Below are 14,553 nucleotides of genomic sequence, written 5' to 3' on the forward strand. Positions count from 1 at the left end.
TAAAGCGAAGCTCACTTATTCGGTCGTGAGCGCCGAAAGCGCACTGCAGGAAAGCCAACTTACACAATGTAACTATCTGCGTATCTGCGCACACAATAGAACATTCTGAGCATCTGCGCACACAATCGTAGAACACTACAGTTTAAATTCGCACTTGTACCGATAACAACAATGGGAACCGCAACGCCACGCTACCCAGACGAACTGTATATATCTGTATTGCATTACGCGGTCACGCAATGCATTCCCGGCCGTCACCATGTTTAGGCCGCGGATGTAGCGCACGGCAGAAGAGGCTGCCGTAGGCGATCGTGCCCGTAAGGCCGATCCCGTGTATCGGCAACAGCATGCAGTCCGTGAAAGTGTGAGTGTGTGCGTGTAATCAACGGCTAAATGATCTAAAATAAAGGCTGTACAACTTAACGACATGTGTCTTCATTCAACTTCAACGTTCAAAAAATACAATCCTAAACAAGCAATCAAATCACATATGCATCGCATCGGGTCGCTCAGCATTTCTTGGGTTCGTTGCGTGGTCGTTGGATTAAGACTTTGATTTTGTTTGCATGGGTGAAAGCTTCGCGTTCAACCATCTTTTTTTAAGAAAGGGGCTTTGACTTTTAACACGAAAGTGTTTTATGCCGGGGTCCACCAAGACTTCACTGACGTATTTCCGTCACGGAAATACGTCCTAGAACATAATACAAAGAAAGAAACCAGAAGAAAAAGTTCCACAAACATGCAAAATTTGGAAATCGAACCCACGACCTCTCGGTCCGCGACGATAGATCGCCGAGCGTTTAAACCATTGCGCCACAAACGCATTTGCAGAGAGCTACACAGACGCGCCTTATATATCTAACACTCCTCCGTGTACCCGCGCTCTTGCTCGGGGCGGTGCCGCCGCCTACGAGCAGAAAAGAGAAGTACTGCATTATGACACTAACGCGCACCGACAGTGAACGCTTCGGTGGTCTCAGCACTACGACGCCTCGATGCCAGCATTCGAAGGGACGCTGGCATCAAGAAGCACTACCAACGCCACCTAGGTGGCGTTCACCGTACTCAGCACAGCGGAGCGTGGCCTCCGCAATTAGCTCTGAAAATGTTTCTGAAGTTGATCGCGGAGGCTGCAATTACGACGCGCTGTACGCGCTGATTTGACTCGGTGACGATTCAGTTACGTGCTTTGTCTTGCGCGTTGTATTAGTGTGTCAGTTACGTGCTTCGTCTTTCGCGTTGTGCTAGCGTGTGCAGCGTAGTGCAGCTTCCATATGCACGACGGTTGCTCATGGTCATCGACGTTGGTAGTCGTGATGGAGGAGACGTGCCACCAGGCGTCAGCGTGGGTGCATCAACGACTAAGGGCGCTTTAGCCACAAAACACCAATAGACATTATATATCAATGTGCAATAAACATTACACTACTTCTGTGAAGACACGTTTCACTTTCGTGTTCTATACCGATTCCTATATAATAGGGATCAACCACATTTTTTTTCCTTAAACTACCCACCAGAATTGGTTTTAGAACCCCAATTTCCGCCTTGTGTTTTAAAAATCAACATTAGCCGTTTTTTTCCGCACCATGCTAAGTGTAATTAAATTTACATTTTGTTAATTCCTGTGTAGAAAGCTGTGTTCTCTATAGCACGCGCTTTGACAGTTTGCAACATTTTGCGACTCGATAAGGAAATTTTGCCCCTTGTCTAAGCTAAATCTATAAAAAATAATGTGTGATGGGAAAGTACTCGCAGTTCCGCGGTGTGGAAGTACATTTATGCATAATGTAAAAATTTGATTCAAAATGAAAAATATTCGAAAATTCCAAACCGGCAGCAGTGGGAGACCGTTGTGCTCAGCTCAGACCAGCAAGACCAGGTCTGGGCCGTCCAGCTAGCCGAGGCAGCCGCTGAGACGCAGGGGATCTCGGCCGTCTGCTAGGCGGAGGGAGGCTGCGTCCGCTCTCGTGAATTGCTGGCACCATTAAAGTTGAATCTCTCGGTACTCGCTTGGTGACTCTCCTCATCTGAACATACCCAGCTGACTCATCCACTGCAGTCGCGTTATCGCGCTTTCCCACTAGGCTGGTGCATCGTTCCGTGCTCCGGAGATGGCTCCGTGCGCTTTTGCGTCGATTACCGGGGGCTGAATAACTCGAAAAGACCCTATGCCGCGCATTGACGACGCCCTTGATTCCCTCCAAGGTGCGGAATACTTTTCCAGCCTCGATTTGCGTTCCCGTTATTGGCAAATCCCCATGCACGAAGACGATAAAGAAAAAAACGGCGTTCGCAACCCCCGATGGACTGTACGAGTTCAACGTAATGCCTTTCGGGCTCTGCAACGCGCCCGCGACTTTTGAGCGCATGATTGACACCGTGCTGCGTGGCCTGAAATGGAAGACCTGCCTTTGTTATCTGGACGACATTGTCATTTTTTCATTGACATTTATTCAGCACCTGCAACACTTGGATGAAGTTCTGACGTGCCTCACTCGCGCTGGTCCAGACCTGGTCTTGCTGGTCTGAGCTGAACACCAAGAAATGCCGTTTTGCCAGCAAAATCATTAAGGTACTGGGTCACGTCGTGAGCAGGGATGGCATTCAGCCGGACTCTGACAAGACTGCTGCAGTTCTTCGCTTTCCTCGTCCTGACAGACCGACTTGCGCAGTTTCCTTGGCCTCGCCTCTTATTTCCGTCCCTTTATCCAGAACTTTGCCTCCATCACAGCTCCATTACACAATCTACTAGCTTCCGGTGTGCCCTTTCTACGGTCTCAGGAATGCGCATTAGCGTTTGCACGCTTGAAGGACGCCCTCACGTCTGCACCTGTGCTTTGCTATTTCGATGAGGCCGCACCGACTCTCCTACACACCGACGCTAAAAAAATTAAATTATGGGGTTTTACGTGGCAAAAACAGTTCTCATTATGAGGCTCGCCGTAGTGGGGGACTCCGGAAATTTGGACCACCTGAGGTTCTTTAACGTGCACCTAAATCTAAGTACACGGGTGTTTTCGCATTTCGCTCCCATCGAAATGCGGCAGCCGCGGCTGGGATTCGATGCCGTTACCTCGTGCTCAGCAGCCCAACACCATAGCCACTGAGCAACACACCGACGCTAGCGGCCGCGGTATAGGTGCTGTTCTTCTGCAACGCGACAACTCTTTGCGAGAGAGAGTAATTGCATACGCCAGCCGTGTACTCAGCGCTTCCGAAAAGAACTATACGATCACTGAGAAAAAGTGCCTAGCTATTATTTGGTCGATACAGAAGTTTCGCCATTATCTCCACGGCCGTCATTTCACCATCGTTATGGACCACCGCGCCTCATGCTGGCTTTCCACGCTCAAGAACTTGTCTGGATGCCTGGGTCGCTGGATTTTACGCCTCCGAGAGTATGATTTCGAAATCATATACAAGTCCGGAAAGAAACACCAAGACGCAGACGCTCTTTCTCGCTGCCCGCTTCCTACGGCCCCGCTCGACGCCTCTGCAATCGCTTCGCACGTCACCAGTTCGACCGACACTGCTACGGTTTCCTCCCTGGCCTCAATGTACCAACTGCCTTTCGACGATGATCAGTCACTCGCCTCTCTTCAGCTGGCTGACCCGTACTGTCAACGCTTCATAGATCACCTCTCTGGGGCTTCTCGTCCACCTAACGCGCGCCTCCGTCGCCAGCTCGCGCACTTTAAGCTGGACGATGGCGTGCTGTATCGCCGTATTTACCATCGTGAGGGGCAACGCTGGGTGCCAGTTCTACCACGTTCTCTCCGACTTCGTGTCCTCAACGCCTTTCGCGATGATTTGACAGCTGGCCACCTTGGGTTCCATAAAATCTATGACCGCATTCGAAGTCGTTTTTATTGGCCTGGCCTTTCTGCTAGCGTCGCCAGATAGGTCGGTTCCTGCTCTCCCTGCCAGCGTCGCAAACTCGCAACATCTGCTCCTGTCGGCCAATTACAGCCGGTTCCGTGCCCCGCAGCCCCGTTCGAGATTGTTGGGATCGACCTTTACGGGCCCCTTCCGGTCACTACTGCTGGCAATCGATGGATAGTGACTGCCATCGGCCATCTGACGTGCGACGCTGAGACAGCTTCTGTACTTACTGGCTCTGCTTCGGAAGTTGCTCACTTCGTTCTTGAAGCCATTATTCTACGCCATGGTGCTCCTCGTGTACTGCTCAGTGACAGTGGAAAGGCGTTCCTTTCACAACTGCTAAACGAAGTTCTTCGAGCCTCCGGCACTGCCCACAAGACAGCTTCTAGCTATCACCCCCAGACTAACCGCCTGACCGAGCGGTTTCATCGCACCCTTGCCGACATGATCGCCGCTTATATACAACCAGACCACAAAATCTGGGATCATATTTTACTATTCGTCACTTTCGCCTATAACACGGCCGTGCAGAGCACAACTGGCTACTCGCCATTTTACCTTGTTTATGGACGCTCCCCTACTTTCTTTCCGGACGTTTCATTCCTCAACTCCAAGGCTAATTCATCTATATCATCGTGCGAAGAGTACGTTTCCCGACTCGGCCATTGTCGCCAGCTTGCTCGCCTGAACACAGAGGCCAGACAACAAGACCGGAAAAATATTTACGACGAATGCCATCGCGTTGTATTGACACGTATACATGTTTATCTTTCACCGGTGGCCGCTTTCCACCGGCTAACAAATGTTAAACGTTATCGCTCGGCGCAGGACGCGCCTGTATCGGAAGTTTCTAGAACGTTATCGATGCTTCTTTCCATTGCCTGTTTTCACCGACGCTTATGTTATCTGATTGCATGACTGACGCGAATTTTCTAGAACTTTCTGGAAGACACGCGGGCATCAGGGATTAATCTAGAACCTTCGATGACTCAGGTATAAAAGCCGCCGCGTTTCGCCGCTGATCAGATTTCGACCACCGCCGACTGTGTTCGCCGCTTTCATTGTGCTTCGAGTGTAGCTTGCTTTTGTGGACACATGTTCGCCCAATAAACAACCAGTTTCGTCATACACAGTTTGGTGACTGTTTTCTTTACCGTCACTACTGCGTGACATCTGGTGGAGGTGCTTTTGTGTCCATGCACCGGACGCCCCCGAAAAGCCGTGATCCAAACCCGAACCCCGAAGAAAGTACCAACGTTGTCCCGGAGCATCGAGCTAGCCTCAGGCTACAAAACCAACCCCCGGAATACGGACTTCTACCCGAGAAGACCAAGAGGACAAAAGTCATGACCTCGGCAGCAGCTACCATGACAGCCCCTGCGCCAACATCTGCAATCGTGATGCTACAACCCAGGGAGCCACCGACTTTCCGCGGATCGCCATGCGAAGACCCCGAAAGCTGGCTGGAGGCATACGACCGGGTCGCTACGTTCAACAAGTGGGACTGCGACGACAAGCTGCGCCATGTTTACTTCTCGCTTGAAGACGGCGCCAGAACCTGGTTCGAGAATAGGGAGCGTGCACTAACAACCTGGGACCTGTTCCGAGCCGCCTTCCTGGACACCTTCACGAACGTCGTCCGTAAAGAAAGAGCTGCAGCCTTGTTGGAAAACCGTGTACAGCTCCCGAATGAGAGCATCGGTATGTACACTGAAGAAATGACTCGATTATTCCGGCACGCCGACCCCGCTATGCCAGAAGACAAGAAAGTTCGCTTGCTCATGCGGGGAGTTAAGCAGGAGCTATTCGCCGGATTGGTGCGGAATCCACCAACGACCATCCAAGTTTTTCTCTCGGAGGCTACGACGATCGAGAAAGCACTGGACGTGCGGAAGGAACCCGGCAACGACGCTTGACGCCATGCTACCGGACGTCGGTGACGAAGAAAATCTCGACGTTGCCACCTATTTGCAGCGTGCCGAAGAAGGTCGACAGCTCGCCCGCCTGCGCATCAAGAACCAGCAGAGAACCGACAGCCGACACTACAATCTTCGACGACGCTACGTCGAGTACCAGCCCGGAGACAGTGTTTGCGTCTGAACTCCGATACGCCGACGAGGACTTAGCGAGAAACTCTTACGTCGCTATTTCGGACCATATAAGATCATCCGACGTATTGGCGCACTGGACTATGAGGTCGTGCCAGACGGCATTTCGCAATCACAGCGGCGCCGCGCACGACCCGAAGTCATCCATGTGGTGCGTCTTAAGCCTTTCTACGCCCGCTGACGAACTTAGGTACTTCGTTACTTTATTTTTTTTTCTTTATTACGCGTGGTTTTGTTTTCGCTTTCACATTTGTTTGTAGCATCGGGACGATGTTTTTTTAAGGGGAGGGTATTGACACGTATACATGTTTATATTTCACCGGTGGCCGCTTTCCACCGGCTAACAAATGTTATCGCTCGGCGCAGGACGCGCCTGTATCGGAAGTTTCTAGAACGTTATCGATGCTTCTTTCCATTGCCTGTTTTCACAGACGCTTATGTTATCTGATTGCATGACTGACGCGAATTGTCTAGAACTTTCTGGAAGACACGTGGGCATCAGGGATTAATCTAGAACCTTCGATGACTCAGGTTTAAAAGCCGACGCGTTTCGCCGCTGATCAGATTTCGACGACCGCCGACTGTGTTCGCCGCTTTCGTTGTGCTTCGAGTGTAGCTTGCTTTTATGGGCACAGGTTCGCCCAATAAACAACCAGTTTCGTCATACACAGTTTTACTACTGTTTACTTCAGCGTCACTACTACGTGACAGTATCTTTTCGACCTGGTGACGAGGTCCTGCTCCCGACTCCTGTTCGCACCCCTGGTTTATGTGAAAAATTCCAGCCACGGTTCATCGGGCCGTACACAGTTCTTGGACAGACTTCGCCTGTCAACTATCGCGTCACTCATCTTGACGCCCCCACAGACCACCGTTGCCGCAATACCGAGGTTGACCACGTCTCCCGCATGAAGCCCTTCACGCGGCGTGCCTCGACACCTTGACGGCCGGCCAGGATGGCCGCTTTCACGTCGGGGGGAAATTAGTGTGGGCGTTTATTACGCACATCTTCCTCATATGTATGTTATCATCCTCACACTTTTACCTATCCTCTTCTTCGCCTGTATATGTGATCATCATCATCGCCTGTGTGCTGCACTGGTTCGCTGACGAACTCCCGGGTCTAATAAACGTCGTCCCAACCGAGACGTCACAATATATACGGGGAGGATTTGAGATAGCAGATGTAATTAGAAATCAATGCGAGAATTAAATCCCCTCGACTAATCTTTAAAAACTTGTATGCGCCCTAGCGTGCTGGCGACCTCAACGTACCGTAGTTAGGAATACCGATGCAGGAGCCCTGAAAACTCAAGCTCAACTCGTTTCATCGCTAAAAACAGGCAAAAAAGACACCATTTCAGTCACTGTTTGTTGCTACAACAAAAAAATGAGTTCATAATTCAATATGAGGGTTATTTTTATTTTATGATTAGACCGAGACACAAAATTTGGATGATCATACATGGGTCTCAAATTAGGTTGCAATTTCTCACTCAATATAAAATATTGCAATATGTTTTTGCAGTACTTCATTTACCAGTCCAGGGTGAGTATTCTATAAAATTTTCATAAAAAGCAGCGATTATTATTCTTTTAGAACGTCTCTAAAATGTTAGTTTTTGCTATTCTTCCTATTCGCTATATTGCTATTCTTTCTCATCTTCATCGCCTTAACTAAAATGGCAAAAAAAAAAAAAAACTGATTTGAGGTCAGTCCGAGGCAGTTGCTTAAAAACCAGTATAACAACTTTCCAAAAACATACTCTGGGTGACCTAAATTTAACTTCCTGTGGACAAATGGTACTCGCGGTGTTCATTTACTGAAAAAATACATCATTTTCCCGTAGGGGAACCCTGAGTAGTATACGAAGCAGCCATGGGGTAGACTCAAGTTCCCATTACGCGAGCCCTCGTTGCATCAGTAGCAGCTTCTCGGCGGCGTTGACGTTTCCTTTCGGCTTCGCGAGCCCGAAGTTCGGGATCGGCCTGTCGCCGCTGCCGTTTCGTGGCAGCGGCTCGAGCCCTCTTCTCAACGCCGCATATCCACGAAGTGAATGATGATGAGTGGGCGAAGCACCGGGGGATCATTCGGGCAAAAAGCCGGAAGCGTTCTCCAGAAGCCGGAAGTTGGCTTCCGGAAGCGGAACCGGAAGTGGAACCGGAAGCGGGCTTCCGGAAGCCGGATCTTGGCGTACATGCGCAGGAGGGGTGTGGACGCCGCACGGCGGAGGGAGGGACATATCCCGACCATAAGATGCTTCGCATCTAAAACATTTGGGCGGTGTAAAATGCGTTAATTTTAGACTGATAGGCTTTAGAAATTGTAAAATGTGGAAGTCCTTAAAACGCTCTTCTAAGAGCTTTTTTAAGGAGCTCAGAGAGCTCTTCTCGATCAAGCCCAGCGAGCCGCAGACACCAGTGGAGTCCTCGACTGAGGGATCCACCCACCGCGCACAACCCCTTATAGAAATAAAGTTTATACTACTACTACTACGCGTACCATCACTAACATAGCAAGATAGATAACACCTCCCTCCTGGCCAACGATGTTCTTGAGGCATGCAACACCAACGCCCAGTTTGACGAGCACGTGTATTGTACTACGAATGCAAAACATTCCTCTTACTTTCACTAGCGCCAAGGTTCTTTTAACAGTGGAGCTGTTTAAGCAGGTGGCTGGCCCGTATAGCGTAGACCAGAAGAAACTGCGCTTGGTGATGACGTCACCGCGCGTTGCCTAGCAACCACTTAAACCAACCGCTTGGCACAGCTGCGCTTCGCTTCGCCGCCGCTCCGCACCACCGCGCCGAGCTGCTACGACCACGCACCTGCTCCGTGTAGCCATGACGTCACTTCTCGTCGCCTAGCAACCACATGTGCCTCGCTTCGCCTAGACATGTGAACGCTTCGCGAGACCGCGTCGTCGCTTCGCCGAGCTTTGCTACCGCCTAGTTATACGCTTCGTCTAGCCGCGTTGCCAGTTGGATGATCGTGTGGATGCGGAGCTTAGTCCTGATGTCACTCGGAGCCGCCGCGATGGCGGCAGAACTCTTGTGGACTCTGCTCCGAGTACATGCAGCCTTGACATTGGGACGACCAAAAAAGATCCGGACACCCGAAGAAGCCGCTCCTCTTGAAGCGCGTCGTACGGCGAAGCGAGAATCAGCGCATCGGCGGCGAGCCGACCCGGAATACCATGCCGAAGCTGCAGCCGAGAAGAAGCGTCGTCGAGTCCAAGATCCTGAGTTTCGAGAACGAGAACGCGAGGGTCTGCGTTTGAGTATCCAGCGTCATCGGAATCAGCTAGGTCGATCACAAGCTCCGCTGTTTGCTTCAGCCTGCGATCGTTTTTTTTTTAAATAAGCAGAACTCTCAAAACAATGTCAACATCAAAGTGTGGTCACCAAAGTGTAGCTGCTCGGCAGCCGTACAAGAGACAATCCCAGCCATAGACGAGACACCACAGTGACTAGTTAAGGTTACCCCCAAATGCTAGAGGGAATTTGTTTAGTGGAACACCCGCGTATTTCATAGCATGTATTAAGGATGAGTATCTCGAAAGCGCAAGTTGGAATCAGCTAGCGCAAGACAGGGGTAATTGGAGATCGCAGAGAGAGGCCTTCGTCCTGCAGTGGACATAAATATAGGCTGATGATGATTATGATCTGGCAAGCGTACCAGAGATCTGGAAGAATGCCAAAATTATAGTAATCCATAAGAAGGGAGATGTTCACCAAGATGAGTTCGATTAGAATCAGGGCAACACTTCAATCAACCAAGAGAACAGGCTGGCTTCAGGAAGGGGTCTTCTACAATGGATCACATCCATGTCATCAATCAGGTAATCGAGAAATCTGCGGAACTTTCAAACCTCTCTTTCATACACGCTTTCATGGATTGTGAAAAGTCATTTGATTTAGTAGAGATGCTAGCAATTATGAAAAGATTGCGTAATCAAGGAGCACATAAGCCATACGAGAATATCTAGAGAAATATCTACAGATTCCACAGGTACCTTCGTTCTCTAAAAGAAAAGTTGAAAATTACCTATCAAGAAAGGGGTCAGGCAACGAGACACCATCTCTTGAATGCTATTCACTGCATGCTTAGAAGAAGTATTCATGCTATTAGACTGGGAAGGAAGTGAGGATCAACGGCGAATATCTCAACAACCTTTGGTTTGTAGATGACATTGTCTTGTTTTAGCAACACTGGGGATGAATTGCAACAAATTATTGAGGATCTTAAACGAGAAAGTGTAAGAGTAGGGTTGAAATTTAATATGCATAAGACAAAAGTAATGTTCAATAGCATTGCACGTGAAGAAGATTTTAAGGTTGCCAGTCAGCCCCTAGAGTCTGTGCACGAGTACAATTACCTAGGCCACACAAAGGAGACCCTGATCATGAGAAGGAAATTCATAGAAGAAAAAAATGGGGTTGGAGTGCATACGGCGGGCATTACCCAATATGAGTGGAAGCTTACCACTGTCGTTGAAAGGAAAAGTGTACAGTCACTACATTCTACCGTTTCTAACATATGGGGCCGAACCTTGGAGGTTAACAAAGAAGCTCGAGAACAAGTTAAGGACCGCACAAAGAGCAATTGAGCGAAAAATGTTAAGCGTAACGTTAAAAGACAGGAAGAGAGCAGTGTGGACCAGAGGGCAGACGGGGATAGCCGGAATTCTAGTTGGTATGGAGAGAAAAACAAAATGGTGCTGGGTAGGCCATGGGATACGTAGACCAGATAATCGGTGGACAATTAGCGTTACAGTATGCGTGCCAAGGAAAAGGAAGCGCAGTCGAGGACGGCGGAAAGTAAGGTGGGGTGAGAAAATTTGCAAGCAGATGTTGGAATCAGGTCGCGCAAGACAGGAGTAATTGGAGATCACTGGGAGATACCTTCGTCCTGCAGTTTACATAAAAATTGTCTGATGATGATGATAAGCTTGTACACATTCACGTACTAACTAAATTAACAAGCATGGTGCCACGCGCGCACAGGCAAACATGAGCATATTTCACTCGATGAGCGTGGACATTTGGTGTCAGAACGCTGGCGTGAGGAAGAGCGGCGGCAGCTGTGAGCGAATTTCGAGCTGCGTCTCGCTAGAACTAAGCGGCGAGAACCCAGGAAGCCCTCCGCGAGCCTTGACCCACCGCAGATTACTTTCAAGATACGCACAGCCGACGAAGAGCAACGCCTTCCTCGCAATGGACGCGCTTCCTTGCAATATCATCCTTTCGGCCCACCCTCGTACGCTTTCACTCGCAGCATCCGCGTCGTAGGCTTGGATCACACTTGGATTTTATACGCAACCCCACGGCAACGGCGGAATTGCACATGGAGTTGAAATTGTTATCGCAATAAAAATAAGGGAAGTCAGCGCTTTGCGATCCTCGTCTTTGTTTTACGCACTGTTATTAGATAATACTGAACTAGCCCGAATGTGCACTCTAGTGAGGTACTATAGCTGAAGCGTAGGCTAGGAAGACGCATAGGCGACAGGTCAGGCCAGCGGTAAGAAGGCAGTGGTTTATTCGCGAGAGGCTCCAGGAGGCCGAGCAATGCGCAGAATCGCGCCCAAATGAATAAGAAGGGCGACCGAGAGCACCACATATCAATGTGGTTTTTCAAACGGGGTGTCCGAACCGCAGGGATGGAAGCGCTTACAACGGCAGCCGAGAACGGTGCTTGGTATCTGTATCGCAGCGCTCGCTTGAAATAGTCTCAAGTCACGCGCCTCGGGAGTCCGTGCGTCGTGGGGAGACGACGCAGAACGGTAGTCGTCGCGGGCACTCATCCTACACTCCATCGCCCAAGCCATTTGCAGCACTGCCGAAGGTACGAGGTGTACTTGCGTAGCGCAATATAGTTCCGGGCGTCTCATAAATGGTAGGATTAGAGAGTTTTGTATTTGCTTGATACATGGTACGTGACATGTTGGACCTTTGTGCAGGCGCCTCGTATGCCGCCCATACAGCAGCCGCTGAGCAAACGACGTGGCATAGGGGAACACATCTCGAGGGGTCTTCGCATTGGCTAAGGAGTCCTGTAACAGTGCTGTAAACTACTTGTGACATGTAGTATAGATATCGCGCTTTCGGCAAAATGCACCGATTGACGCACCGGCAGCGTCTCTCCACTTTAGCACTGCAGTGCGGCAGACTGCTAGCTTCAGACACTGGGGGCCAGATTGGGACTGTAAAGGGGATATACGATGAAACATGAAGCGTTAAGGAAGGGTAAAAGACAAACAAGACGAAATGCACAGGTCAGTTCTTTATGTTATAGAAATAAGAAAAAAAAAAGCAGAGACGTTCGAATACTTACCTTAGGGATAGCAGGGACAATGCCACAGCGGCAGCGTAAATTTGAAGATCAGCGCTGATATACCAGAAATGTATAATGCACTGAAATATAAAAAAGAAAACAGATAAATACGTGTAGCACATGTACGTCAGGCATTCGATACTGTAGACCAAGCTGTAATGATAAGCAAGCCTAATAGTTTAGGCTTTAGAGGTCCGTTTAACAGGTACTTTTCCAATCGATTACAGTGCGTCAGAATTCCGAATGAATACAGTAGCTATAAAGTAATAAAATACGGTGTACCGCAAGGTAGCACATTGGGACCAATACTTTTTCACATTTATGTCACTGACTTGGCCAATTTACAACTGAACTCCAAAATATTCCCATATGGAGATGAGACCGCGCTTATTCTAGGCACCGCGGAATATGAGAGACGATGCACGCGCCTTCAAGAAGATATACATAAAATCATGGAGTGGTTTGGGAAAAATTGTATTTTTGTCAATCCTCATAAAACCAAATTTTTATGTTTCCGAAATCCACATAAACACGTAAGCCTCGACCGACCCTTATACTTGCACAAATCTATCTGCGGCACTTGTGAATGTGAACCCCTGCAGACTGATTCAGTGGCAAAATATTTAGGTCTTTTTGTGGACGAACACCTAACTTGGAATAATCATGTGGAACACTTGCTTAAAATGGTTACGAACTATGGCAGCTTTAATTTATAATTTGCGTGGGAAATGTCCTCTCAATTTAAGAATTACAATATACAAAGCATTAGTGGAGTCTGTTTTGCGCTATGGATTAACTTTATAGGGCACATGTTCTGAATACAAAAGTCCAACGATTAATAAGCTTATCAAACGAATAGTAAATAGTATATCTTATGGAACAGTTTTGCACACGGCTTCTGCACAAAAAAATACTCTAAACTAGGCATACTCAAGGTAAGCGAAATGCTTCGGTTTTCAGTGGTTCTGCGACACTATTTTGCAAGTGATTTCAGGGTAGCTGTCCACAAAAAAGTGACACTAAGGAAAACAGAGAGATACGTTAAACCAAGAGTTTTCACAAAGTATGGTAAAAAAACGAGGAAGTATTATGTGCCAGCTGTACTTAATGATCTCAGTGACGATTTATGCAATATTGTAAAAAGAAGAACACTGGTGAAAAAGATAAGAAGGTGTTGCTTAGAAACAATGCAAGAATGACAATTCTGTGTGGCTTTAGGGTCATGATCCGTTCCATGTTTACTCTTACGTCCTGTATTTAGTCTACTTATCACAGCTTGACAAGTTATACTTGCTTTTCTATTGAAAGTGGACAGTGCGCTTGGCGTCCGCAGAAGAAGAAGAAGAAGAAGAAGAAGAAGCTCGACATCATGGCCGCAACATCAGCGTAGTTGCCCCGACGAATAAATGGTTACTTGTTCCGAGTCTTCTGTTCCCACAAGTTGGTGACCCGGACGTGATCCCGCATCGCAACTATTTGTCCGCCGCTTCTCTTCGACGCCATGGAATCGAACTCCCAAGACAATGCCACACCTTCCAACGCTATAATCAAGCTTCCCGAGTTCTGGCCCGCAGATAGTGAGCTCTGGTTTCTCCATATCGAAGCGCAGTTCCGCCGTCACCGCATCGCATCGCAGACGGCCCAGTACGACTATGTCGTGAGTGCGCTCAGCCCGACCACCACAGCTTTGATCCGCGACGTTTTGCTCACTCCCCCACCCGACAACCCCTACGACATCCTCAAACGGGAGTTACTTCGACGCACGACCGACTCCGAGTCACGACGAATTCAACAGCTTCTATCATCGGAGGAACTTGGCGACCGAAAGCCGACCGAACTGCTTCGTCACATGACCCTGCTACTCGGAGGAAATTCATCTTCAACGGACTCAAAAATCGTCCGCGAGCTCTTCCTTCAGCGTCTACCGAATCAGGTACGGATGATTTTATGTGCCTCCCTTGTGGCAACATCCATTGAAGACTTAGCAACAACGGCAGACCGGATCATGGATACTTCCCATCCTTTGGTATCTGCCATCGACCGTTGTCAGGCGCCCGTCTCGAGTCCGTTACAGTTAGAGCAGGGCTTTGACGAACTCAGCTCCTCAAACGCACAGCTTGCATCGCAAGTGCATCAACTAACTACTGAGCTAGCTACTTTGCGTTTCTCTGTGGGTAGAGACCGGTCACGTCATCGCACGCCCAACCAAAGCAACTCCCGC

At 48.9% G+C, this 14,553-nt stretch overlaps 1 protein-coding gene across 1 annotated transcript in view; it reads right to left on the reverse strand.

Annotated features, from left to right (window-relative positions):
* LOC119447504 (nose resistant to fluoxetine protein 6) overlaps positions 1 to 14,553 on the reverse strand; it is a 515,692-nt gene that overhangs the window by 104,147 nt on the left and 396,992 nt on the right. The window contains exon 10 of the mRNA XM_049660741.1: positions 12,333 to 12,412. Within this exon, the coding sequence (XP_049516698.1) occupies positions 12,333 to 12,412 (80 nt within the window). The remainder of the gene's footprint in view (positions 1 to 12,332; positions 12,413 to 14,553) is intronic.

Source organism: Dermacentor silvarum, chromosome 1, assembly GCF_013339745.2.
Source record: "Dermacentor silvarum isolate Dsil-2018 chromosome 1, BIME_Dsil_1.4, whole genome shotgun sequence".
Classification (NCBI taxonomy): Eukaryota; Metazoa; Arthropoda; class Arachnida; order Ixodida; family Ixodidae; genus Dermacentor; species Dermacentor silvarum.